The sequence below is a fragment of the Electrophorus electricus genome, chromosome 1, assembly GCF_041902795.1.
Source record: "Electrophorus electricus isolate QZ-2024a chromosome 1, ASM4190279v1, whole genome shotgun sequence".
NCBI classification, from domain to species: domain Eukaryota; kingdom Metazoa; phylum Chordata; class Actinopteri; order Gymnotiformes; family Gymnotidae; genus Electrophorus; species Electrophorus electricus.
The window spans coordinates 5,046,635-5,074,029 of NC_137497.1; the positions used below are offsets into that span (position 1 = coordinate 5,046,635).

Consider the following 27,395-nt stretch of genomic DNA (forward strand, 5'->3'; position numbering starts at 1 on the left):
TGTGTAACATGTCACTCTGCAGGCTGATGAGAGGCACTAATCTCTGTTCTGTTGCATGTGCTCAGGGGGCAGGTGCTGCCTGCAGCCAGCCTGGTTAACACAGTGGAGGTGGATCTGATCTACGAGGGGGTCAAATACTGTCTCAAGGTAACAAATGATTGGATAATCCTAGTCTCTCTTCATCATGTAATTCCTCTATTCCTCTGATCTGTCTAGTCGTGTGTGTGTGTGTGTGTGTGTGTGTGTGTGTGTGTGCGCGCGCGCGCGGTACAGGTGGCCCGTCAATCCCCCACTACCTACGTGATCATCATGAACGGTTCCGACATCGAGATTGACGTCCACAGGCTTAGTGATGGCGGCCTGCTCCTCTCTTACAGTGGCAGCAGTTACACCACCTACATGAAGGAGGAAGTAGAGAGGTTCTGCTTCCTGTCTCTTTGTGATCTTAAATTGTTTAATAATATCAAACTACATATTTACTGTAGTTCAAAGCTACAGTAAAGGTACTTGACCTGTTCCAGGAGACCCATTGTCCTGCAGAATTTAGAGTGCAGAATACTACATTTCAAGCAAACCGACCTTTTAGTATACAGGTAGGGTGCAGGTGGATAGGTGTCCAGGTGCTGTTAATGCTCACGTTATACTGAAAGAGGAAATGACAGGACGAACCTGCCAGCTAATGACAGTAGATGGATGTGTGAAGCCACAGAAAGTGCTGAGACCACTCACTTTGTAGGGAAAGCGGCTGTTAGAGCAGCTCCATCATCCTCGTATAGTGAGAGAACAACTCTTCAAGGTTAAAAACAAGACACAATCCTGAAACTACAATCTCATTACTTGATAAATCAGGTACGACTTGATATTAATTAGTTACTGTGGGTAGACTTTTATTTAGTAAACCGCTTTGGAATCTTTCCTCTGAAGCTTCAGGCTGAATGTTCTCTCTGCAGTTACCGAGTCATCGTGGGCAACAAGACGTGTGTGTTCGACAAAGAGCGAGACCCTACTGTTCTCAGGTCGCCCTCTGCTGGCAAGCTGGTGCAGTACCTGGTGGAGGATGGGGGTCATGTGATGTCAGGGCATCCATATGCTGAGATAGAGGTGAGGTTGCCAGGGGAAACGCTGAAGTTTGATCCACTGGGCACTAAGCAGCTAGATAAAATTTAAGGTGCTCATGACCGGAGCCAGGGGGTGCTTTGTTCACTACAACCTTAAGATGGGCATCTGTCAGTCTTTGTGTGTTTGTCTGTCTTTGACTATCAGTGCATCGTTCTCTCTTTTTTAAATGTTCATCCAACCTGACAAATGTAATTTTCACAAACGATGACACAATGTATAATGCACATATCATAGGTCAGTGCCGTTCTAATACCCTGTGCTCTGGCTGGTTGTATGCTTTGCAGGTGATGAAGATGGTGATGACCCTGACGGTGCAGGAATCGGGCTGCATTCACTTCGTAAAAAGACCTGGAGCAGTGCTAGAGCCCGGCTGTGTGGTGGCTCACGTGAACCTGGATAACCCTGGCACCATTCACCCTGTAAGCAGCTCAACCCCAGTGTCTGCTAGCATCCTTAGATCATGTCTAATGTGTCTGACATATTTTTAATGTCAATAGAGAAAGTTGTAAAATGAAAAACATTTTATATTAGTATTTTTGTATGAAGCTTTTTTGCCTTAGGAGGTAGTCAGTAAAGATAAACGCCATGTCATCTAGTAGAGTCGCCACAAGTGACTAAGAAGTTGTATGATGTTGCTCATCAGCCGTTGTCCTGCTGTCCAGGTGCAGCTGAACACCGAGTCCTTACCTGCTCAGGAACCCCTCCCCATGGTGGGGGAGAAGCTGCACCAGGTGTTCCACAGTGTCCAGGAGAACCTGGCCAAGGTCATGGATGGCTACTGCCTTGGTGATCCCTACTTCAGTGACAGGGTAAGACCTGCTGAAACAATGTGTATCTTCAGTGACAAATCATGCAGTATTCTCATATAGCCACTCTGCTGGTTTAAAAGGACCTGGCTGCATCTTCACAGAGATGCTTAAAAACAAGCACTGTGGCTGAACATTAGCAGCGAGTCTGTTAACACATCTAATGCACATCGTAGCGGTTGTAATGTGTTTGGGTGAGCCATTGGTTTCATGCCTGTCTGACTCTGCCCCCTTATCCCACATGCAGCTGTATAAGTGGGTGGGCACCCTGATGCACACGCTGCGTGACCCCTCCCTCCCCCTACTGGAGCTCCAGGAGATCATGACCAGTGTGGCGGGCCGCATCCCTGTTACCGTGGAGAAGGCCATCCGGAAGGTTATGGCCCAATACGCTAGTAACATCACCTCTGTACTCTGTCAGTTCCCTAGTCAGAGGGTGAGTTGGCAGCCAGCCTGCTGATCCTGATCACAGCACAACACACTTGTCAGTGTGTTACATATTTAACACACACGTGTTACTCATAGTAACAACTTACAGTAATAATACTCATCATACTGCTTCAGCACTTGTCCATGAGTTTAAAGTACAGCAGAGATTCACAAATCCCACAGAATTTCTCCAGGGAGTGAACATTTAACATGTCCACAGTTCAGAATATGTGCAGTAACAGTATACAATAAACCAGTGAAAATGCAGCAAAAAATATTACAATACCGAGAGACAAACAAACAGCTCCGTAAGTAATAATGCAGGTAAGCAGGTAGAGAGACTGATGACTGAAAGTAGTCATTACAGACTGGAATTTCTGGATTAGAGACTAGAGATTTGGTTGTAACAGTTTTTAAAACATTGTAAAATGCTATGATGCGAATGGGCGGCTGACGGTAATAGAAATGTTTTTTTAGAAAGCCAATGAACTTGGCATGACACTGTGTGTTTTCTGTGCTACAGATCGCAAACATCCTAGACAGCCACGCGGCCACGCTCCAGAGGAAGGCAGACCGCGAGGTTTTCTTCATGAACACGCAGAGCATTGTACAGCTGGTCCAGAGGTGGGAGCTACATGTGTCTTTACTGCACAAGAAATCACACACGTTTCACTCTCTGGGTTTGTGGAGAGAGCAATCACACACACACACTTCCATCTCTGGGAATAATGAGTTTATTAAGTGTAATAGAGGTGAGTTAGCCTTTAGCAGATGCTAATTGGTTAATAATTTTTATTTAAATGTAAAATGGGTGAGTTGGCCTTTAGCAGATGCAATCATGTTAACTGGTCCCTCTCAGTATCTGACAGTCATGTCTAACTGCATTAATGTTTTTGAGTAAAGCATTTTCAGCTCAATCTTTCCTTCAAAATACGATTTGCAATTGGTTTCATCTAAAATTCACTTGACATATTTTAATGTGCTGGTGTTACCAGTTTTTTTTTGTTTGTTTGTTTTTTTTAAATTAATGGACACTCCTCACTGAAAGGACTTTGAGCTGAATCTGTGTGGAAGACTGTCGCTTAACTGAGTTCAGTACCTGACCAGAAGTGAGGTTGTTTGTTTGTTTGTATAGGTATCGCAGTGGTATTCGAGGCTATATGAAGTCTGTAGTGTTGGATCTGTTACGACGATACCTGCAGGTGGAGAAGCAGTTCCAACAAGGTACTAACACTCGTGCTCATCTATAAAAGACAAATGGATACTAACACTCGTGCTCACCTATAAAAGACAAACAGGTTTGTCTAAATTGCTGCCAACAGTCACATCCCAGTTGAAACTCAACAGTGTTGACATTTTGACAATAAAGGAGCATGACCACAGCTAATAAAGCCCTGGGAAGTTGGGTCAAACTGGGGGAGTAATGCAGCTCACCTGCCTGTATTATTCCCATGTTTCTGAAGGCCTTAATTACCTGCACTAGGTGTGTTAAACTAGAGGTAGAGGCCCACCCCTGACTGGAGGCCCTTCCATCACTTACACACTGGTATATCTCATCTCTGTCATTTGAAGGATGCCTGCTGGAACAGAAAAAAGCTTATGACAGGAACCAGAGTGGTTCAGGTTTGCTGAGGCTCACCTTAAATATGCTTTTTTCCCCTTTTCCCCAGCTACCTATGATAAATGTGTGATAAACCTGAGGGAACAGTACAAGCCAGACATGACCCCCGTGCTAGAGTTTATCTTCTCCCACGCGCAGGTCTCCAAAAAGAACGCACTTGCCACCATGCTCATAGTAAGCCACCCACATTCACATTCACTCACGTACCAGGTTTATCCAGAGGGAGTTGGGAGTTATCCAGTACTGGCTCAAGAATGCCATCACACAGGATCTAACCCCTTACAAGTTGTTTGTCAGCTAGGTTCTCTGCCATATGGTCTAACATTTCACTTTAATGCTCTACTTCAACTATTGTGTCATGTCAGTCAACATAAAGGCTAAAGCAGTTATGTTGAATGTAAAAATGTAAACCATTTCTGTCTTAAAACATTTATGTTGTGTATTTAATGGTATAGTGTGTTACCTATTTATACACTAGGCCTCATTCTGTTGTAGAGATAAGTCACTCTGTCATCTGGTTGGCAGGACCAGCTATGTGGGCGGGACCCAACACTGCCGGATGATGTGGTGGACATACTGAATGAATTTACCCAGCTCAGTAAGATGGAAAACTCCAAAGTTGCTCTGTGTGCCAGACAGGCAAGTAGAGGGGTGACGACCTCTCACATTTGACCTTTGACCTAATCATACAGTTTATGCCATGACGGGTAAGGAATATTTATCCATTTCCAGGCACTGATTGCATCTCATTTACCGTCATATGAGGTGAGACACAACCAGGTGGAGTCCATCTTTCTGTCCGCAATAGACATGTATGGCCACCAGTTCTGCCCCGAGAACTTGAAGGTGAGCCACGTGACATCTGGGGAGACCTTCCACATACAGTATATGGTTAAACAGCCCTAGATTCCAGGTAGCCTGTGTTTCCTATTGCAGTTCAGGGACTGTCCAGCCAGACTGGTAGTCGATGCTTTAGATTGCTATGGCAGCAGCAAGTATGAACCCCTGTCCCTCAGTCTCCTCATGTTGTCTCCTCCCACAGAAACTCATCCTGTCCGAGACCTCCATCTTTGACGTTTTGCCCAGTTTCTTCTACCACAGTAACCGTGTGGTGTGCATGGCTGCTGTGGAGGTAAACACCCCGTCCTTCTGAACAGAAGCTAGTAACGGAATGAGTTACAGATGCCTCAGTGCTATCATACTTTGTTGGTTTTTAGTGTCAACTAGTATCAGTGTCTTGCCTTTTCAGAGCATCAGTCTTGTTTAACTATACTAATTTGAGAGTCGTGCAGTACATGCAGAAGCGCTGTGTTCATCGGGGTTTTGCGTGTGCAGGTATATGTGCGAAGAGCTTATATAGCATACGACCTCAACAGTCTCCAACACCACCAACTGCAGGACGGCACATGTGCCATTCACTTCCAGTTCATGCTACCCTCCTCCCACCCCAACAGGTATCCCAGAGTCCTCTCTGCACCTGAATGAGTCCACCCCCCCCCCCCCCCCACACACACACACACTAGACAGTTCTAAGTTTACTGATTTCCTTAAACTGACTGATTGCAGCCTCATAAGAACTACAGTACAAACCTCATGTCAGTCATGCAGTGTTAACAATGGACAAAACTGGATTCTGTAGTTACATGGGAGATGTGTGATGTCAAGGGTGTTTTTTAAGTGTTCATTAGTTTTTGAAATGCCAGTGATGACTGTGTTGCACCTATCTCTTCATCCTTCCCACTTCTCTTCCATCTCTAGTCACAGTATGTTGCCTGTGTGTCCTGTCTTGTTTTCCCATAAAAGAGATACGTACACCAGAGTGAACACCTCCCATGCCCAAACCCACGTAATGGCCTCTCTTTCTTTATGCTGCTAATAAACTCTTTATAACTGTGCAAGGTCTGTGGCAGTAAAGTAACTTATTGCTCTCACCATGCTAAAGATCCCAATCTCCGTATAATTAGTACGTGGCAGGGCTAGCCTGGCTAAGGGTGCTAACGGGGCTAGCTGAGCTAGCCTGGCTAACGGTGCTAGCGGGGCTAACGGTGCTAGCGGGGCTAGCGGGGCGAGCAGGGTTAAAGGGACTAATGGCCCCACCCCGTGTGCCTTTAATGCATATGCAGTTTTTCACTGCCTCACTGATTCAAGTGATTCGTCAGCTTGCAAAGTCACAGGTGAGAAGAGTAACTTTTGTGTTCTTACTTGTGTATATAAAAGTTTCACACATGTCTGTGTGACCATATTCACCCCGGGATCGCTTCGTCCTGTCCCTTGGTTAATCACAGGGAATCACATGCCTTGTATTCTCATCATCGCACCATTCACTGGTTGAGAAGTTTCCACTCTTTGGTTTACATTTTAAAGTCCCTATTTGGTAACTTGCTAAACACATAACATGTAGTTTCCTGTGTTTACACATACTATGAGAACAGCCAAAGGCGTTTCAGCTTTCTACTCTGCACGTGCATTTAAAAATATATATAAACTGAGCAAATGCATGGGCCAAATCCAGAATAAAATTTAATGGTCCTTACAAGAAGTCATTTAACAATTATATAAGGTCAATTATGAAAGATAAATGTTTTGATATAAAATTCAAGATGACATGTCTGCGTGTTCAAAATGTTCCAGTTATTTGCTGTTGAGACCATTAAAGCTTAACATTATGCTGTTTTTGGCTTTGGTGCATTTTTATTTATTTATGAAGTACCTAAGTGGGGCCTGAAAGTAAAGTGCTACCATCTATTCTTGTAGTCTTTTTTTTTTTCTTCTGACTTCTAACCCAATAATAACGAACAGGGGTCACTCACCACTTTGATTAGACCTAACCTGATATTTTTAATTTCCAGAGACTGTATTTTTTTCTGCTTTGTAGCAAGGCCTCTAGAGGTTAATGGTTAGAGGTCGATGACCCCTCGCTAACACTCACCTGTGCATGCTCTCCTTACAGAGGGAGCAGCCCAACGCTGAACAGGTAGAGTACAAGCGTCTCTCCTCGAGCCAGTCAGCTGACACCGTGGACTCTCCTCATTTGGGCTTTGTCTGTGGGCAGTGCATGCTGGGTGCACAGTGTTGCATTCCTTATTCCATTAAGATTTAGAAGGACAGACTTAAGAGGATAGCTCAGTCAACTGATGCTAATGTGCGAGGGTTGGTTGATTGGAACGGTCACTTTTATGCCCTTCCTAATTGTTATTTTAACATTTTATTTTTCATTTTGGCTCCGCCTATATTATGGCTGGATTTGGTGTGAATCAGAGTTCCCAGTCAGTGTGGGCTACTTGATCTGTGCTGAGGAGGATACTACATATTGCTGCAGAACAGAGTGCTTTTAAAATCTACATTTAACTTTAAACAACTTTGAGGAATTTGATCGGTTTTAGTACTAAGCAGCATTTTTGGTAGGAAAAACAATCCTTGTATCATGTGAATTGATTGCATGTGCTTGGCTTACAGATTTTAGCATAGCAATTTTTGATCAAATAGTTAGATGTTAAATAGCTGTTTTTGTGTTGGAATAAGTGGAACCTTTTACTGCCATGTTTGTCAGAGTTTGCAAAAAGGGGCAGGATTGACTGTCAGTCATCCAAGCCAGAATTCCATCTTAGAAGACATACAGTTCCTAAATCGTCATGGATCTCTTGCATACAGTGGAGAACAGCTTTTAATTTGTGTAAAATTAGATATACATAACCTACATTTTCTGTTTTTCCTTTCCTGCCCCCAGGTTGTCCATGCCAACGAGCGACTCTGGCGAGTTTGAGACGAAGCGGCAGGGGAGCGACCCCCTCTTCCTGGAGGGGTCGCTGTCTCCTCCTTGCCAACGGATGGGAGCCATGGTGGCCTTTCGGTGCTTCGACGACTTTAAGAGGTAAAACGTTCCTCTTGACCCAAGTGTTAGAAAAGAAAGGTTTAGGCAGCGTGTCTTTGTCCTGTGACATGAAAAGTGTGTGTGTGTGTGTGTGTGTGCGCGTGTGCATATACACATATGTGCAGATGTTTTGATGAGGTGATTTCCTGTTTTGCTGACCCACTGTATGAGAGCCCGCTCTTCTCTGAGGTTGTCCCTTGCCTCTATGATGAGGAGAGTAGTAAGGTAGAGGCGCGCACACACACACACACACACACACACACACACACACACGTACGTCTGTTAGAGACATGTCAAACATTGCTGTCCTCTGCAGAACATGAGGGAGAACCCCATTCATATCATCAACGTCTCAATTAAGTCAGCGGACACTGAGGATGACGATGCACTGGTCTCAGCCTTTACGGACTTTGCTCAGTCTAAAGTAAGTTGGCTTTTGGATTTTTACCTGGTGCAGGTAAAGATCCATGAATCCTTTCACATCCGTCCGCTTTCATATCCCTCCACCAGAATTTAGTTCATCTGGACAGTTTATAACTCAGTCAACTTAAGCATCGCCTCCATGCACATCTGAACTGTACAGATTGGTCCAGAACAGGGTCATTCAGCTGAGGTAATTCCAGCTGAAACTGGGCTTGTTTGCAGGCTACATTTATAAGTTTGCTATTCCTGCCTCTGTCAGAAATCTCTGCTGTACGAGTATGGAATCAGGAGAATCACATTCCTGGTGGCACAAAAAGTAAGTGTGCATGCGGCATGTGTGTTTAGGAAAACCTGTTTTAAAACTACTTTATGAGATTGACTTAAAAGCAGTAATTCATGTTGCTGTGTTATCTTCAATATCTTTATCAGCATTTTTAATTAATGTTGTTTTTTTGTTTTTTTTTAACAGAGGGAATTTCCCAAGTACTTCACATTCAGGGCCAGAGATGAGGTAAGAATATGAAGGCAAAGTCTTTTCCCAAATTCCCGAATCCGGCACAGCACCAGTGTCCAACTGTACCTGTTCCTGCAGTTCCAGGAGGATCGGATCTACCGGAACCTGGAGCCGGCGCTGGCCTTCCAGCTGGAGCTGAACCGCATGCGTAACTTCGACCTGACCGCCGTGCCCTGCGCCAACCACAAGATGCACCTGTACCTGGGCGCTGCCCGTGTCCGCCAGGGGGCAGAGGTCACTGACTACCGCTTCTTCATCAGGGCCATCATCCGCCACTCTGACCTCATCACCAAGGTGACCACCGCTGTCACAGAAACGCTTCATGCCCCAAAACTCACTCTCATTTTCCATTTTATTTCATTTTCATTTATTTGGCTTATTTTACCTATTATTAGAGTTACTACTTGTCAAGTGTATGGCAGCAAAAATGACTGTCACCCAAGTACTAAGCAGCATCCTGACAATTTAAGCACTTTAGCTCAGGAGATTTGGTACTGGCTGTTAATTGAATCTCAAAGTAAACAAAACAAGCTGGTATTATAACCAGGCAGTACTGTTTGCCGTGTGTGTGTGCGTGCCTGCAGGAGGCCTCGTTTGAGTACCTGCAGAACGAGGGCGAGCGTTTGCTGCTGGAGGCGATGGATGAGCTGGAGGTGGCGTTCAGTAACACACCCACACGCACCGACTGCAACCACATCTTCCTCAACTTCGTCCCCACCGTCATCATGGATCCCGTCAAGGTCAGCGGCCCGCCGGAAAAGTCCACCATGCTCCTGTTTAGCCGGTCACACTGCAACTGTGGCCATATAACTTGCGCACACACACAGCACAGACAGCAGCCATGTCCTGAACTCAAAACAAATAAAAAAATGTTTCATGTAAAAGGGCAGGTTCATGAAACAGAAACGTAGTGCCTAAATCAGCATTAGTGTTCACAACATCTCTAGGACAGTCCATTTACCAGGTAAGATTTGTATGTTTTGTTTGGAGATTTTTGAAAAGGTGTCCTACTCTGGACATTCAGGTCAGCGCCATCTGCTGGCTGGAAGGCTGACTGCACCGTGACCTGTCTCTTTGACCCCGCCTCCAGATTGAGGAGTCCGTGCGCTCCATGGTAATGCGCTACGGCAGCCGCCTGTGGAAGCTGCGCGTGCTGCAGGCCGAGCTGAAGATCAACATCCGCCTGACCCCCACGGGCAGCACCATCCCTATCTGTCTGTTCCTCACCAACGAGAGCGGATACTACCTGGACATCAGCCTCTACCAGGAGGTGACGGACCCCACCTCAGGCCAGGTGACCCTTCACGCCCTCACACACCACCTCAGGCCAGGTACACTGAAAAGCTCAAATGACCTAATATCATTAATTTAATGCTACATGACATAACATGCTGATATTATGATTCGCTTCTGCATCTTTCGTATTGATATGTCTGTGTTCTCTCATGTGACCCATTATATCCGTGGGTGTGGGGGTGTGTATGTGTGTGTGCACGCTCTGCAGATCATGTTCCAGTCGTACACAGAGAAGCATGGTCCTCTCCATGGCATGCTGATCAACACGCCCTACGTCACCAAAGACCTGCTGCAAGCCAAACGCTTCCAGGCCCAGAGTCTGGGCACCACCTATGTCTACGACTTCCCAGAGATGTTTCGCCAGGTGACCACACCTTCTCCACTTCTCCTTACAAAAGCAACATCCTCCTACAGCCACTTACACTGGGGTGGGTTTTTACTGACCTGCGGGGTCATGCTTCTGATCTACTCGTGCATGCGTGCACGTGCACGTGTGTGTGTGTGCGCGCGTGTGTGTGTGCTTTTACTGGAGTATCATGTTACAGGGTCTGGATCTGTGTTGGCCTGCAAATAGTGTTAATATTAGCAAGTGTTTCCACATCTCAGTTGTATCCCACATATTCTTTCAGTCTCTGGAAGGCTGTTTAAGCTCTAGGAACGTGGGGGACAGATTAACGTAACCACGCTGCGGTATGTATTGTGACGGCTCTGTGGCGTGTATTTTGGACACCCCATCATTGTTCTGCTCTGTCAGGCTCTGTTTAAGCTGTGGGGACCGGGGAACGTCTACCCTAAAGACGTGCTGCTGTGTAACGAGCTGGTGCTGGACCATCAGGGCAGACTCGTCCAGATGAACCGGCTGCCCGGAGACAACGAGGTGTCAGACTGACGCACATGCGGAATGCTAAATGCTGATCTGCTCAGTCTTCTCTCTTCCCAACCTCATGTTTCTTCTTCCTGTGCAGGTGGGAATGGTGGCATTCCGGATGAAGATGAAGGCTCCGGAGTACCCCGATGGGCGGGACGTGGTGGTGATCTGCAACGACATCACGCACCGGATCGGCTCGTTCGGGCCACAGGAGGACCAGCTGTTCCTGCGGGCGTCGGAGCTGGCGCGGGCCGACGGGATCCCACGCATTTACATCTCAGCCAATAGCGGCGCTCGCATCGGCCTGGCCGAGGAGCTCCGCCCCATGTTCCAGGTGGCCTGGGTCGACCCCAACGACCCCTACAAGGTGACGACCGTCACTCACTGGTTACAGGCTGTACTGTCGGTTAAGCGCTCCCGTCCCCCTGCTGGGCGTCCACTGTTCAGCATGTCCTCTTGCCTTCCCTAATCCAACACTCCTGGGTCTCCTCCTCCGCTAAACCTCCAGACAGCTTAAGGATCTCCTATTGGTGGATTTAACAAAGGGGTTTTTATTGTAGTACTTTGTAATCTGAAAGCACATGAACAACACACCACAAGCCATCAACTGTGGTACTTCACCATTAATAAATGTGACACAGGCATTCGTGCAGTTTTTCTTAGATGCATGTTATTTTAAACAACATTAATTAAAATTGTTTTAATAAATTAATGTTAATTAATTAAAACCATCTCCCTGATGGGTTGTATGTGTGTGTGTGTGTGTGTGTGTCTGTGTGTGAGGTCATCTCCTACCGCAGGGCTTTAAGTACCTGTACCTGACCCCTCAGGACTACACCCGCATCAGCTCCACCAACACCGTGCACTGTCGCCATGTGGAGGAGGGGGGCGAGTCCAGGTCAGGCCCCTGAGACAGAACTTTAGAATGTTTCACGCTGTTGCCTTGACAATGTCACATGCCCTCATTACCTGCTGTAGGTACATCATCACTGACATCATCGGTAAGGAGGAGGGGCTAGGAGTGGAGAACCTGAGGGGGTCAGGGACGATCGCAGGGGAGTCGAGCCTGGCGTACGAGGAGATTGTCACCATCAGCATGGTGAGCACTGTTTAGGGGTTATTGCCAAGGGCTGCTGGGATGGCACATGTGGGGCTTCAGGGTGGTTGTTGTTCGTTGAGACGTGCCATTTGCTCGTGCAGGTGACGTGTCGTGCTATCGGCATCGGCGCGTACCTGGTGCGTTTAGGACAGAGGGTGATACAGGTGGAAAACTCCCACATCATCCTCACTGGAGCAGGGGCCCTCAACAAGGTACGGCACTTTGTTACATACACGCCCTCCTAAAGGTTCCATCAGTTACTTACAATACTACTTGCATCCAGAGAACCCCCATCAACACCATCTTTTACACCAAGGCTGGAGTTTAAAACCCTGCTGCGGTTTAGTCTTCAGCAATGGTTATCCTCCCGTCCTCCAAGTTTGATTTGTCTGACATGTCTTTACCACTTTACCGTTCCCCAGGTCCTCGGGCGAGAGGTTTACACCTCCAACAACCAGCTGGGCGGAGTGCAGATCATGCACAACAACGGGGTCACGCACACCACCGTGCCTGATGACTTCGAGGGTGTCTTCACTATCCTGCAGTGGCTGTCCTACATGCCCAAGGTCAGCACGCGGGTGCAGTGGGTGTTTTGAGGCTGCCCAGCTGGGCTTTGGTCTCATCGGAGTCAAGAAAAGGGCTGTTGGGCTGAGAGGAGCCCGTGAATTGTAAAACGTGCGTTCATTATAATAAGTAGCGAGGGTATTTTAGCATCACTGCAGGTGTATCACTGCAGGTGAATCAACACTATCTGTTGGTAATGTCTGGGAATGCATTAAAAGCCACTGCTCTATATGTAGGGTCCTTTGTTAATAAACAGTTATATAGTCTGGACTGATTTTAAGTGGTGGGGGGGTGTGGGGGGTTTTTTTCATTTTTTTTTTTTTTATGGCTACTGTTTCTTAGTATGGTGGTATTTATTGGGACACATGACCTTTGTATTCTCAGAACAATCGCAGTCCGGTGCCTGTGATGCCCCCTACTGACCCGGTGGACAGAGAGATAGAGTTCATCCCCACCAAAGCGCCATACGACCCCCGCTGGATGCTATGTGGACGACCCCACCCTAGTGAGAACTGCTCAGAGAACCTAACAACTCTCCTGTTCCACCATCACAGTCCACCCAGAATCTGCCTACTGTATCTTTAATCCACTGTTGGATTATCTTGGCATCTGCTTAGAGTTGTTTGGGGCAGTTATGTGAAGTGAAATGCTAGCAGTTCTGATACCCTTTATTTGCTTACTCTGTTTTGTGTGTGCAGGTGTGAAGGGGGTGTGGCAGAGTGGCTTCTTTGACCACGGCACCTTCATGGAGGTGATGGCCACCTGGGCTCAGACCGTGGTGGTGGGCAGGGCCAGGTGATCTTAGCCACACCCACTTCTGTCTACCTGCCGGCCTGCTTTAGGGATATGCTGGCCCACTAACGTTCTGCTTGGTATTTGTTTCCAGACTGGGCGGGATTCCCCTTGGGGTCATTGCTGTGGAAACCCGGACCGTGGAGGTTGCCATCCCAGCAGATCCAGCCAATCTGGACTCTGAGGCAAGGGTGAGTGTTGGCACCACACAGCTGCTCACTTCGCACAGTTCTCTGGGTCAGCTCTGCCTGGCACTCTGAGTCAGCTCTGTGACCCTGTAATCTCATGTGTGCAGACTATGAGTATAATTCTTTTGCAGGCTTCATGGTGGAAGGGTAGTTTTAGGTTTTCTAGTGTTTTTATTTATATCATGGTGATCATGTTTTATTTATATGGAGATTTTGAGTATGGATGCTGTCACAGAGCAGCTTCATAGACTGCGTGTGTGTGTGTGCGTGTGTGTTTGTGTTCACGCGTGTGCAGCTGGTGCAGCAGGCTGGTCAGGTTTGGTTCCCGGACTCTGCGTATAAAACCGCTCAGGCTATTAAAGATTTCAACAGAGAGGGGCTGCCCCTCATGGTCTTCGCCAACTGGAGAGGCTTCTCAGGGGGCATGAAAGGTGCAGCCATCACTCCCACAGTCAGTCTCAGCAGGCCTTAATGTCATTACCATTCCCTCATTACATTAACAAAAGCAGCACAGTCAGCCTGGCACATTACCATTCTCTCATTACAGTAACAACAGCAGCACACTAACAGGTGGATATATTTTTGTGTGTGTGTACGCGCGAACAAATGTTTGCATTTGCTTGTGCGCCTCAGACATGTACGACCAGGTGCTGAAGTTCGGCGCCTACATCGTGGATGCTCTGCGTGAGTTCCGGCAGCCGGTGCTGGTCTACATCCCGCCCCACGGCGAGCTTAGAGGAGGATCATGGGTAGTGATTGACCCCACCATCAACCCCCAGTACATGGAGCTCTACGCTGATGGAGAGAGCAGGTGCGACAACCTATTACATAAGAGGTTTACTCCTCCTGCTTTGTGCATACGCACATACAATATATGGGGCTTTGGGATTACAGGCGTGCAGGTCATTATGAAGATGTTACATGCTAGAAGAGACGGACTGCCCCTCTATTCACACACATTGTTTTTGTATCAGTTTTTCTGTGTCTTCCTTACCAATGATCAATTTTTGCTATGAATTCTAAAATCTCTCTCTGTAGGGGTGGTGTATTGGAGGCAGAGGGGACAGTGGAGATTAAGTTCAGAAGGAAGGATCTGCTGAAGACCATGCACAGGATTGACCCTGAGTGTGTTAGACTGGTGGAACAGCTCAGTGAGTGGACATAGCTGTGTGTGTGTGTGTGTGTGTGTGTGTGTGTGTGTGTATGTGTGTGTGTTCAGCGTTGAGTTTATTCCATGGTGTTCATATCGCAATCAGGCTCTCCAGAGCTTTCCCCAAAGCAGCACAGTGAGATGGAGGCCAAGCTCAAAGCCAGAGAGGACTACCTTTTGCCCATCTACCACCAGGTGGCAGTGCAGTTTGTGGACCTGCACGACACGCCCGGTAGAATGCAGGAGAAGGGTGTCATCACGGTAAAGACCCATTTACACAGCAATAGTGATCCGTCCTACCTCAATGCTCAGTTTATACAGTCTCTCTACATCTTACTGCTTACTGTGTTTTAATCATGGAGCTATGGACTCGTGCAGGTCTTCTGCTTAAGACATTTTATATCAGGACTAGAGTAGGGTAATATAAAGAAAATAATTCCAGAATAGTTTTTTACTCTATACTGGAGTTGATTATGAAACTAGCACATCCAGAAGGATAATCACTGCAGTGTTTACAGGACCACTGCTATCAAAACACTGAATCATCACACCCTTTACTGCTCACAATTTTAAGGGTCCTGTGTTTGTCTGAGTTACTTAGCACTGGTGCTGTGTTGGCAGGACATCCTGGACTGGAAGAGCGCCCGGTCGTTCTTCTACTGGCGTCTGCGGCGCCTCCTGCTGGAGGAGGTGGTGAAGGGCGAGATCGTGCAGGCCAACCAGGACCTGGGCAGCGGGCAGCTCCAGTCCATGCTCCGCCGCTGGTTCATGGAGACCGAGGGCACCGTCAACGTGAGTGGAGCCGCTTCACAGGGGAACCTGCTGGAAATGTGGGCGTTTAGAAGTGAGCCCTAAAGGAACAGACACTGCTGTTTCTCAGGACTCTTGTGTGCTGTTGTGCCTCTGGAGGAAACTGATTGATTGATTGCTACAGAATGCTAACGGTAAAAGGAAGCTAATGGGTACCAGCTAGCGTCATCCGATGCGTAGCACAAACTGCCAGCTGTGTGCTTTCTTAACATTGCTAGCATTTACTGTTTTGTTTTTTTGGTGATTTTTTTTATTTTATTTTTTTTCCTGGATGAGGAGTTCAGAGATGTGTGTAGTGAGCGTGGTTGCAGTATTTTAGCTTTAACGGACTGAGTTGGACTGGTGTTTTTGTCCAGGCCTACCTGTGGGACAATAACAGAGCAGTGGTGGACTGGCTGGAGAGACAGCTGTGTCAGCAGGACGGCATGCGCTCAGCAGTCAGAGAGAACATCCAGTACCTGAAGAGGGACTATGCCCTCAAACACATACGCAGGTACCACACACCCCAAACACGACCCCGCAGGTACCACACGCCCTCAAACACATACACAACTACCTCAATATTTCTTGTCATATTTCAGTAATGAATGGAAAATTGAAGAGCGAGTTCAAACCAAAATACACCCACTAGCTGTATGCTTTGATACTTTAGTAAATCTAATCCTCCCTTAAGAAGGACTGTGTGTTATGATTGACAGTCTGCTGGAGTCCAACCCAGAGGTGGCCATGGACTGCATCATCCACATGGCCGAGAACATCACTCCGTCCCAGAGAGCCAAACTGTCCCACCTGCTGGCCACCATGGACACCATGGACCCGTCCTCCAGCCATTGAGTTAGGACCACTGTAGCCGCTACCACTGCCACAGTGGGAACACCGCACACAGTAAATATCAGGCCAGTGTTGGGCATTCACTACCCTGGCTAGAACCGGGTAAGCAAATAAAACTTCTACCAATGGAAAAGGACGTTCTTTTTGTTTTTCTCAGGATCAAAGCAAGTGTCGGTCACGCACACAAAAACACGCGCACACAAACACAGATGGCTAGACCCTCCAGTGCATTTCAATCACTTCAGAGTCCAGATATTGGGCATTTTACCTGTCAAAGTTTTTTGGTTTTTTGTTGCTTTATAACATGACATTGCAAAATGGGTTTTCCACCAACACCGAGATGCATCATTGAATGTTTGTACTTAAAATGTTAATAATCGCCAGTGTTGCCTTGAAACCACTGATCAAAACCTTATGTCCACATCTTGCTGTTCTCATTGTCTGCACTTTACACTTGAGGCCTGAGCATAATCATCATTTCAGTTCAGATAGCACGTGAAGGAATAGCCGAAGGAGGTCCAACTGCACTCCAGGAAGTGCACCTGTTTGGGTGCATCAGAGCAGGGCAAACCCTAAACACTAATCTATACCTTGGCCCTCCTGATTTCACATCACTCCTATGTTTGGAAAGAGCTGCCCCTCAGGCAGAGCTGCCCTTCGGTTTTTTTTGTGGTGTTTTATTCTGTTTTGTTTTGTTTTTAAGTCACGCAGTCTGTACACCTCGCACTCTTCTTTCAGGGAAATGGAACTGCTGACTTATTTCTGTGTGCCAGACTTGCCAAGGAATCAAATGACTGCAAATAGCTTTTATATAATAGCAGTATTAAATCATACAGAGAACTTTTAAAAAGTATTTTGGGGTGTTTAAGTATGTTGGGTTTTTTTGGTTTTTTTTTGTGCACCAGTGTATCTTCCTTTGGTTTGTCATGTTTTTAATTATGCTTTCATTCATTTGAAACACAGTATCAGTCAGCATAAGCTGTAGTGGGTGGAAACTGTTGAAGCCAAGCTCTGGGATGGAAGAGCATCATGGGAGATTTTCAGTGTCATGTGGTCAAATATGCATTCTGTGTTTATTATCACAAGGTTATAGTCAACACTGAAAAAATGGAGTTATCTAAATATAGCAGGGTTATGATCATTGCTGTTATACATTTTGTAATAATTCATTGTTTGTACTGACATTAAACATTTCAGACATTTAGTTTACAAAGTAATAAACGTTCTCAAAATTTGTAGCTGCCAAATGACAGTTGTCTCTTTCTGAAGTGCTGGATTTTTGCTGTCTGTTATCCAGATGCTTTTAAAAACACCATGATGTCTATTCTGAATAAATATATTTTCCATATCCCAAGCGTACTTGCGATTGATCTGCCCAGTGTTTTTATTGTGTTTGTTTCCATACACTGAGTTTGTGGCAATGGGGGATAGGTGTATGAGTTAATTCTGAAATGTATACCAGTAAGTACTGTTGGCATTGCACCCAGTGTTTGGAGCTGGGCAGAGTGTACACACACCTGCAATGTGGCCACTAATGTTTGCTTATGTTTATAGACCTCCCCATTTCATAATTTATGGGTTAAGTTTCCTATGTTCAAGCTTTGTCTATTTTTTTTAACTTGTATTTGGTTTGACAAAGACGAGCTACCTCTGAAATAATGCAGATGAACCTGTTTATAGCTATTGTTTTGATTGTATGTTGCCTTCGTTTTTAGCAATAATTAACCAAGACAAAACAAAAGGCAGGAGAATGAGTCCAGCGTTTGAAAGCCATCACTAGTTCGCACTGTTCAGGATTATCATTGCATTTATGGTGGCCGGTATATTTAAGGATGTATCATTTTGATTTTTTTTTCTTTGGTGGTTGGATTAAGTGTTATCAGTGGTGTTGAGAATATATCTGATCTAACAACCCTATTCAGGACTAGCAGAAATGGCATCCACTCTGGATGAAGCTCAGAGGACATGACAGGCAAGGTGTTGGCTTTCCAGAAGATTCTGCCACTCAAACTGGCTTTTCACTTGTAGTCTTTCCTGATTGTGGCCTTAATATGTAGAAGGGTTTGTTGGCCAAAAGTGTCTGGCGTGTCTGCGTTTTCCTTAGATTAGCCAGTCTTTTTTGGAAATATGAGTACATACAGTAAACAAAATTTAATTAGTCCACCATTCAAACTCTCATTTATAAATATAAATAAAATAATTACAGAGTAGATGTAATTATTACCTAACACAACACAACAAAAGACACACAAACTACAATTACCACACTAGCCAGTAAACAGTGAAAAATAAAAACTGAATCTTTCTTAGGAAATAGCTTGGTTAAAACGCTGACAACATGCATAAAACAGCTGAAGGGGACCTTGAGAATTTAGCATTTCTCAGTGATATGATGTTGTGTAGGGGTTTGCTGATCAGTGTCAGTGTTTTGTGAGGAACTACTAAACACTCAGGAATCCAGAAACTGTTGGACTTGTACAAACATTGTCATTTTGACTGATGCTGACAAAATGAGAAATACTCCATCACATCATTTTTTTTCTCTTTCCCAAAATTTGATGCCCCTTTCTTCAAAGGCTGAAGACAAACATTTTAATACGGTGGCATAAGCTTTAAGAGGCTCCATCTCAGTGTCCCGGTAATTCTGTCCCCGTGCTGATGACCTCCAACCGTAACTTTCCGCCAACACACCTTTGTGTCGTTTGTCCACCTTTATAGTGTCTATGGTATTAAAAACTCATGAAGGCCCACCAGCAGTTAAAAGAAGAAATATTAAAATGCCATAATTGCTTTTTCACTGGGGTCCTTTTGGTAAAAGCTCAACTTGCAGTGCTGGGAATTTCAGTGCAGGACGATGGGCTTGCCGGTGCCCTGTGTGCTGATGTACTGGTTCGAGAAGCTGTCCAAAGTGCTGTAGGAGGTGTAGACACCAGCCACCTGCAGGTCCGAGTTGGGCGGCCCGGCAGTGCCCGACACTGGTGTCAGACCCACCACGTCCAGATCACAGTCAGACAGGCGCAGGGGGGAGTTGCTGAACGTACCCAGAGCCTCCAGGTTAAAGCTGTCGTCCTTCATGTCTTCCCACAGGTTTCCTGCAGACCAATAAATAGGTTGTTACATTAAAGTTGCATTAAAGGGCTTATTGCTGCTTTGTCGAGAAGTTAGCTCTGGAAGTAGCAGGCACATTCAACCTGACTGACTATATTAAACATATAGAATATATAATGTCTATAAATGTTTATAAATATAAACATTTGATTCCTGTTACCTCAGGACAACAATATTACGCATCAACACTGACAGGTGACATTTTCAGTGACAAGCACTTAAGCTACTGTCTCGAACGCCGTCCCCAAAGCACCAACCTTGCAAGGCGAAGTCCATGATACTGGGGTCCAGTGCGTCCACTTCGGCGTACACGTCCGAGGGCTGTTTGGCGGGTGGGTGCTGGGGCAGCGGGCTGCTGCCGACTAGGTCAGGCCCCGTGTGAAGGGGAGGCGTCTGGGCAGGGGCGGGCGAGGCGGGCGCCAGTCGCGACTGGCTGTGGAGCTGCAGCTGGAGCTGCTGGTGCACAGGCAAACACTGCAGTGACAGCGTCACCACCGGCGCCGGATGCACCTGCAGCTGGGCCGGGGGCTGGGCCGTCCCTGGGGGGCAGCCGGGCAGGTTGGTCAGGCCCGACTCCAGGGGCCTCCGCCGACAGCTCTCCGGACGATCTGTGATCAGCTTGTCCAGTTCGTCTGAGGAAGAGTAGAGAGTCAGATATTTGTCTGATTCTTGGAGGAAATTTGCAGTCGGAAGCAATCTATTGCCGATGGGGAAGGTCTGAGCTGCACTGACCCGGGTTGGCCATGCTCCGGCGGATGGCCGACAGGTCTTTGCGCTTCCATTTCTGCATCTCCTCCTCCATCTTGTCAATCTTGGCAGGGTTCAGCGCCCACAAGCAGCCCTTCCGTGACGAGCCACTCATCTTGTTCTCCACCTTCTCGAAGCACTTGTTCAGAGAAAGGTTGTGCCGCACCGAGTTTTTCCAGCCGTCCGGTGCTGTCTGAGGGGCCCAGAGGTACCAAAGAAAAACAATGTGAATGAGGCTGCCCGTCTGTATATCTATTGTGTGTTCTCTCTACATCTGTCATCTACTATTTAGGCCTGGTGTGTAGTATTTAGGGGCATTTTTAGAACCCCTAGTTGTATTCATTTACCACTGTTGTAGCTTTCTTCCCTGTTATGAGAACAGGACTCCTAACTAAGAGGCTTGTGCTTGTGTGGGCTGTGCTCTGGAGCACATAAAGGTGTTTCTCTTGATCTAGTCCACCTTCTCTCTCTCACTCTCTTCCAAACTGCATCTCACCTTAAAGTACGGGAAGTGCTCCTTCATGAAGCTGTAGATCTCACTGACCGGGAGACTGCCAGTCTTGCTGTTCTTTAACGCCATAGCGATCAGGCAGCTGAGAAGAGATGTCACGTTACGCGTCACAAATCTGGATGAGGTCCTGGCTTCGTTTGCATGCACCTGTGTGGGCTTATGCCTGGCTCACCTGTAGGAGTAGATGGGCTTGGGGAAGGTCTTGGGAGTCAGGTCCTGGCTGTGTGGGGCAAGGCCCTGCTGCAGGTACAAGCTCTGGTTGGTATAGCCACCGTACAGCCCCCCGGGGGAACACTGGGACGCAGCACAGCACAAATGCAGGAGTGAGTCCCCAGAAGCAGTTTGTCCCAGAGTATTTTAACCACTGGATTTGACCAGTGGACTATGTGTTAAAAGAGTATAACTAATGTTGTTACATAAATGTGAATTACACACCACTTAGGAAAAACTGGGTAAAACTGCCATACAAAGTTTAACTGCAATTTCTCTTCAACGCATCTGGCTGCAATGTTCAGATTTTCATGAGCACTTTGATAGGCTTCACCAGTACGTTTGATTAACTTTGGAAGTAATCTCCATTATTACTTAGATCTCCAGAGGGAGGGCACCCCCACTCTAAACTACACAGAGCTGTGGCCCTCTAGAACTACATTAGTGCAACCCCATGTGGGTGAGTGAGGTACCTGCTGGCCGGCCTGGGTAAAGGTCATCACCTGCTGAGGGGAGGCCTGGTAGACAGAGGCAGCACACGGGAACCCAGGAGAGAACTGCGGCATCTGGGGGAAAGAGCCACCGCGACACTGATGTCAGCATGCCTAGCGACACGCCACAGCAACACAGAGCCACAGCACCGACATCAGCACACATAGCACGGCTGGCCGCAGTGATGATATCTTTGTGAATGAGAGAGCGTGCAGAGGTGCTCGGGTCAGGTGGGCTCAGTGGTGGGACTCACGCTACTCAATCCAAGAGGGCTGTGCTGCATGGTGCTTTGTAGGGGGATCATGGACGCTGCTCCTCCCGTCACACTCAGGTTCAGCTGAGCTGTACATTATTAACCAGTGATAAGGCAAAGTCAAGCCATTACATTTACCTGTGTTTTAGCCCAAAGTAATACTCTGATCTGAAAACAATTAATTATGGTAAGATTCTACAGTAATATTAACAGACGGAAATGGTTTAATGTTTGGCACCACATTCTGCAGGTTTTCAAGATCGTGCTTAATTAATTAGTTCATGTTTTTAATTAATCAAGGTTTAATTAACACTTTTAATTGAAGAAAGTTAAATCAACCTAATACAAGATATTGTAGAAGTGTGATAAATATTAAAGAAAATTTCTCTGTAAAAAGCAGTCAGTTTGGTAACACTTCACAATAAGGTAGTACATGAATGGTTTATAGGAAGTAATAATATATAAATGAAAATAGCAACAGTGATCTGCTGCATTCTACAGAGTGTCTACATTCATTTATCCTGTTACCCTCAGCTGTTATTGGTTATTTAGCTTACACTGTCTTCTCCATCAGTCAGCGCTATAATGTCACTTTCATTATTTATAAAGTTACTGTTATGTAAGCACCAACCTGGATGTCTTATTAGTCAGAAATGATGATTTGTTAACAAAAGCCATTGTTTATTCTGATGGCTTATTAATGATTTTGAGGTGTTTATGACCAAATCAGAGTGTGTGTGTGTGTGTCTTGTGCTGTGAAAGACTCTCTGACCTGCGTGTTGCTCCAGCAGGCTGTCTTGGGCGGGTCCAGCGTAGTCAGGGCGGGGCCTGCCAAGCTGCTGTAGGCGGGGCACATCCACGGCTGTGAGCCAGGTCAATGACTGCAGGTCACTGGGCAGTTCGTCCTTACTCAGGAGGGAGGGGTCAGTGGTCAGGAGCCTGCAGGCACAGCGCACCACAGCCACAGTTAGAGCGGCCTCATTCAGGGGCCTCATCCAGGACCCACACAGAGGCTTCACACAGGGGCCTCACATAGAGGCCTCACACAGGGGACTCACCCAGGGACCATGCACAGTGGCCTCACCCAGGGCCCATGCACAAGGGGCTCACCCAGGGGACTCACCCAGGGTACACACACAGGGTCCTGGTTATAAAGGCACTGCCACTGTCTAAAATGTTTTTTGTTTGTTTGTTTGTTTGCTTGGATTTTCTTTTTTAATTTTTTGAGTATACTGAATTTTTTTTCCTTCCAATATCCTTTCAACCTTGTATTATTCAAAAATTAAAAGATTAAGTTTCAGTTTAAGTTTATATAAAAATGAATGTAAGGAAGATGATTAAATGTGGTTTGAAGGAAGTAAACTACTTTTGAGAAGAGGAGAAATACTGTGGGGAGAAAAGATAAAGGCAGAAACAGAGCAGAAGAGAGAGAGGGGGGGGGAGTGAGGGGGAGAGAGAGAGAGAGAGAGAGAGAGAGAGACTCTTGAATCCACTCCAGGCTTGCCCGCACTTGTTCACCATTGAGCCCAGTAATTGGGGTCGCTATGACAACCCTCACTTTTTCAGTTATTTTGTGGGTCTGGGGACACTGTGGTATCCCCCATACCCCACAAGTCCCCCACAGTGGTCAGGTGACCAAGGCCTGCCTCCCTGCCATTGGCTGAATCGTACATAAACAGCGCGTGGGATCATTTGAAACATGGTTATGGGGCACGCGTTGTCTGCAACAGTTGGTCAGGCCCTATTGAAAAATGATCACCTATTGTGTCCCAAACGACAAATCTGCACAACGGCACGTGGCAGCATTGTCTCCGCCTACCCCACCCTGACCCTTCCTTGATTGTCTCTACCCTTTTTTTTTTTAACTAACCCCTTGCATTAATCTGCTGGAATGACAGCCCTCACACAGCATAGACAAATAGGATGCCATCTGTTTCCCTGTCTCTTACCACTCGGGTGCTGCCTTCTGCCCCTCCCCCTCCCGCCCACGGGGCAGTAGACATGGCCTGGGGGTAGTTGGAGAAGGGGGTGGGGGTGGGTAGTAGAAGGAGCACTCTGAGTATACGTCACGTCACTGGAGAGGAGAGAGTGGACCAGGGGCCTTAGGCTTGCAGCCTCTGCTCTGTGTGAATAATTACTCATCTCACACAGACGCACGTACTCACTCGGGCGTGCACTTGTACACACACACACACACATACAGACACATGTACTTGCTCAGGCGCACACACACATACATACAGACACACATAGTAGCTCGGGCACGCACACACACACACAGCCGCATTCACTCACTCAGGGTAAACTTCACATTGCACACACAGCTTGACCTTAATTTCTTTCAGCTTTGATATATGATTTCCTGACCTACTGCCCAATTCAGAAATATAAAACCACACAAAACCACACACATATGTATGTGCGTGCACACACAAAAACAAATAAACACACACACACACAGCTGCTGGGCTAAGATGTGACTTCCCATTCTGTAAATGTTATCATGTCAAAGCCATTGAAAGCCACTTCTTAAATGTTGCATTGTCCATATTACCATGAAAGATTAAGTGTTTGTTGGGCATCATTAAAAATAGGGACTTAACTTCCCCCAAATCTTTTATGAAGACAAATTCTTACTTTGTAACAAAGATGAAAATAATCACTAATTCTTGTTATATCAGCTGCTGTTTCTGATGGTCTTATTTTATAGTGTCTATGGTGGTTCCTCAAATACATCATGTTGTTAAATAAGTAATAATTAAAATATCATTTCTTTTTATGAATCCAGTGAAAAGCAGCATTATTAGCATGGTTAGTAGCCTGTGTTTAGTACGTACTATATACTTAGATTTGGCTTAATTCTGACCATATCCAGTGGAGCGCTTATTCTAAATGCTTGGCCCAAATCCACTCAAATTTTCAATGCACCCCACAGATTTTCTGGACCCGATTTGAGCCAGACGGTCGGACGCTACACCACTTGTTGCTGCGGAGGATTGTTCGAGGCTACACAATAGCGAAGCTGCAACGTTGACCATCCTAATATTTAACCTGTAATAAACCCTTTATTTGTTTCGTCCAGCAGCCCAGCAACAATGCACTACCGTTGAATTACGTTTGAATCAAACTTTTTGTTACTAATACAATAAAATGGCAAGAGAAATAATAAAATGCTCTCAATACTGAATCACTAACTGCGGAGTACTACAATATTAAGCATGCCTTTTGTCATTCCTAAATCATTCATAACGTGACAATAACACGAACTTAGAATAATCAAGCGAAGAGGCCGAATCCTTGTACTGATTTGCATTTCTGACGTCTCATTGTAAACTGAGTATTGTGAGATTTATTTTTACGGCAATTAAAGTGAAGTTATACAAGTGGAAGAAAATGTTATTTTATTTGCTCAATGATGCAAACCGTAAAATATCCCCGGAAAGAGGGAGGCGGTTGCGCAGATTCACGGTTTGTTACCGACCACGTCGCTCTTCGTTTACATTCTAATTGGGATCCACTTCTCCTTGACCCGGGGAGCCCCTGGTCCCCCCGCGACGCCCGGCCAAGGCGCTCAGTGCCGACAGCGGGCGTGTAAACAGAACTGATGCTTTCTGACAGATCCATTCAGAGCGAAAAATGATGCATTCTGTAGCCTCTTTCTGCTCTCTCAAACCCCAGTTCCCTGCCTCTCAAAACACACCTCCAGTTTACAGGACACGAAGGGGGATGACTTATAATAAAAAGCGCCCCCTGTTCTGTTACAGCATACGCAATATTTTTTAAGTTAAAAACCAAAGCAAAGAAAAATAATCCTACCTGTAGTCTTGTGGAGAATTATGACTTTGTCCTGGATTTTCGATTAGTCCTGACATCCTGTTGGTAACACCACCTTCTATCATCTCCTAACAGATAAACACATCAGTGTACCAAACGCCGAAAACCTCGATATTACTTGCTAACTTATTAGACTACATTTTACATTTTACAGTACATTTTAATCGTCCACTTTTAAAAATAATTGTAATATTTAAGTAAACAAATAACTTCTGAAAATTCATATGCTTTGCTAGACTACAGATTGCCTAATTATGTTATTAGCTAAGATACATAAAGGAACAAACTAAAGATAATAAAATTAAAATGCTAACGCTAGCTAATAAATTGGGCTGTTTAAAGCTAGACAAACTGCTGTAAGGTAACTGTATCTCATTCGTTTTTCTTAGCAAAAATTAAGCGCAATTGAAGCCAGGGTCACAAGATTTTTTTAATAGCCCACCTAACCTATATTATACTCTGTAGGTATCTGCCTTTTTATACTAGTGACATACTCAGTAGCAAATTTGTATTTTTGTTTTTAAAATATTAAAAATACCTAGCTGGCTATATTATCCGAGGTTATTATTTAATCGCGTTGTAGGTCACTTTGGAGTTTAAAAAGTTTTGTGTCGCATACATAAATAGCCTTGTTTCTTGTATCTTAGCGCGCCGTTATTAATGTGCGTTTAAGGTGGAAAATGTAATATGTTATTGTGTGGCTAACTTGGCTATTTTGTAATCCGCGGTTTACGGCATGATGGATTGCCATAGCAAACTTGGCTATCGCAGCTAAACTAGCCAGCTAACCCGTTTAGCAAACTAGCCAGCTATCTGAGCTACATCAAAATCACACTAACTGAATGACAACTTGACAACCAGATCCATATGTCAAAATGTGCATCTAACGTTAAAATCGCTACCAAAACAACTACCTAGAAGCGGACCAGATTTTCTCCTTCTTTTTATTAAACGTATAGGAAGAAAGAGAGAGAAAAATGAAAAGACAAACGTGTCTTACCTGTTTTGATTTGACAGTGAGATGCGGATAATCTGAGGGGACTCTGTAGCTGGGGCGCTGGTCCAAAAAAACCGTTTTTAAATTTCCCTCTCTCGTGCCGCTCGGTCATGCGCAGTGCGCGGAAAGAGCGCGAGCCAGCCCGGGGGTTGGGTCTCGAGCTTTGACAGCTGCTGCCGCTGTAATAGCGTTAGTGTCATGCACTACCACAACAGCTCATCTTCGCGCACTGTCCAATGGCTGGGTTATTGTTTTGTTGTTGTTGTTTAATCCGCGTCAGTTGGCTATCGGTTTCTCCCTCCGGAACAGCAGCTTTATCCTTTGCCCTCTGCCGCTGGCCAAGTTTGCGTGAAATAAGTTGTGTCCCACGGTCGCGTCTCCAAAAGTTGCAAAATCACAAAAAGAAGGAAAGATGTAGTAACCGTCTTTTGTGAAGCTGTAATCGTCTCTTATATATATATATTTAAAAAGAAAACCACTAGAAGGGTCATATGCAATCCTTGGCAACATAAAATAATTATCTATATTATTGGTCCGTGTCTTAGCTGTTCATGTCAGGAGAACTGTTTACAAATCCTCTCTGCGTGCTTCTGCGCGTTGTTCTGCTCTAGCGACAACATGCAGATCTAAATAAACATTAAGCGCCTTAGTAGCCGCGTATCCGGGCGCTCCTGCAGCGGGAAAAGAGGCGCAAGTGGCGCGCTGAAGGTGCGAGTCGGGGCTGTTTTTATCTGAAGTATGTGCAAAAACGAACCTAAGACATTTGTCAATGCCTCAGCAGGCGAGCAGAATCAGATCACACTTCGGAGAAGCAGAGAAAGACGCCTTTTACACCCCTCTGTTATGACGGGGTAAAAGCCAA

General features: G+C 45.8%; 2 protein-coding genes across 14 annotated transcripts in view; one reads left to right on the top strand and one right to left on the bottom strand.

Moving 5' to 3' along the window:
* Positions 1-17,729, top strand: part of acacb (acetyl-CoA carboxylase beta) — a 29,597-nt gene extending 11,868 nt beyond the window's left edge. For 8 of the 13 annotated variants that reach the window (XM_081708743.1, XM_081708736.1, XM_081708861.1 and 5 more), the window contains 39 exons: positions 66-147; positions 274-419; positions 951-1,101; positions 1,404-1,538; positions 1,782-1,928; positions 2,173-2,361; positions 2,878-2,978; positions 3,490-3,578; positions 4,025-4,149; positions 4,501-4,614; positions 4,708-4,821; positions 5,018-5,107; positions 5,311-5,429; positions 6,926-6,949; positions 7,703-7,846; positions 7,972-8,071; positions 8,163-8,270; positions 8,529-8,585; positions 8,739-8,780; positions 8,862-9,077; positions 9,368-9,523; positions 9,874-10,077; positions 10,288-10,443; positions 10,834-10,956; positions 11,045-11,314; positions 11,748-11,845; positions 11,926-12,046; positions 12,148-12,258; positions 12,469-12,612; positions 12,995-13,115; positions 13,309-13,405; positions 13,497-13,593; positions 13,886-14,021; positions 14,224-14,401; positions 14,629-14,741; positions 14,847-15,001; positions 15,362-15,532; positions 15,907-16,043; positions 16,249-17,729. In XM_081708743.1, coding sequence (XP_081564869.1) covers positions 66-147; positions 274-419; positions 951-1,101; positions 1,404-1,538; positions 1,782-1,928; positions 2,173-2,361; positions 2,878-2,978; positions 3,490-3,578; positions 4,025-4,149; positions 4,501-4,614; positions 4,708-4,821; positions 5,018-5,107; positions 5,311-5,429; positions 6,926-6,949; positions 7,703-7,846; positions 7,972-8,071; positions 8,163-8,270; positions 8,529-8,585; positions 8,739-8,780; positions 8,862-9,077; positions 9,368-9,523; positions 9,874-10,077; positions 10,288-10,443; positions 10,834-10,956; positions 11,045-11,314; positions 11,748-11,845; positions 11,926-12,046; positions 12,148-12,258; positions 12,469-12,612; positions 12,995-13,115; positions 13,309-13,405; positions 13,497-13,593; positions 13,886-14,021; positions 14,224-14,401; positions 14,629-14,741; positions 14,847-15,001; positions 15,362-15,532; positions 15,907-16,043; positions 16,249-16,384 — 5,017 coding nt within the window. In that variant the 3' untranslated portion in view covers positions 16,385-17,729. Of the gene's footprint in view, positions 1-65; positions 148-273; positions 420-950; positions 1,102-1,403; positions 1,539-1,781; positions 1,929-2,172; positions 2,362-2,877; positions 2,979-3,489; positions 3,579-4,024; positions 4,150-4,500; positions 4,615-4,707; positions 4,822-5,017; positions 5,108-5,310; positions 5,430-6,925; positions 6,950-7,702; positions 7,847-7,971; positions 8,072-8,162; positions 8,271-8,528; positions 8,586-8,738; positions 8,781-8,861; positions 9,078-9,367; positions 9,524-9,873; positions 10,078-10,287; positions 10,444-10,833; positions 10,957-11,044; positions 11,315-11,747; positions 11,846-11,925; positions 12,047-12,147; positions 12,259-12,468; positions 12,613-12,994; positions 13,116-13,308; positions 13,406-13,496; positions 13,594-13,885; positions 14,022-14,223; positions 14,402-14,628; positions 14,742-14,846; positions 15,002-15,361; positions 15,533-15,906; positions 16,044-16,248 lie in introns of those variants that run through there. The other 5 variants (XM_081708945.1, XM_081708816.1, XM_081708802.1 and 2 more) reach the window with 3 other exon arrangements.
* A 119-nt stretch (positions 17,730-17,848) lies between these two features.
* foxn4 (forkhead box N4) lies at positions 17,849-27,150 on the bottom strand. The gene is made up of 10 exons (XM_027029771.3): positions 26,537-27,150; positions 25,519-25,604; positions 22,475-22,641; positions 21,703-21,791; positions 21,431-21,523; positions 20,920-21,041; positions 20,733-20,829; positions 20,222-20,429; positions 19,747-20,121; positions 17,849-19,473 (listed from the first exon to the last, which is right to left on the bottom strand). The coding sequence occupies exons 2-10, from the start codon at positions 25,599-25,601 to the stop codon at positions 19,223-19,225; spliced, it is 1,485 nt and encodes a 494-aa protein (XP_026885572.2). The 5' UTR covers positions 25,602-25,604; positions 26,537-27,150; the 3' UTR covers positions 17,849-19,222.
* Positions 27,151-27,395: the final 245 nt, after the last annotated feature.

Coding starts and splice junctions, on each gene's coding strand:
- foxn4 (XM_027029771.3), bottom strand. CDS start 25,601: ATGATAGAAGGTGGTGTTACCAACAGGATGTCAGGACTAATCGAAAAT. Junction 21,042..21,430: donor TTACCCAGGCCGGCCAGCAG/GTACCTCACTCA, acceptor GCTGCGTCCCAG/TGTTCCCCCGGGGGGCTGTA. Junction 20,122..20,221: donor CCGGAGCATGGCCAACCCGG/GTCAGTGCAGCT, acceptor ACTCTTCCTCAG/ACGAACTGGACAAGCTGATC.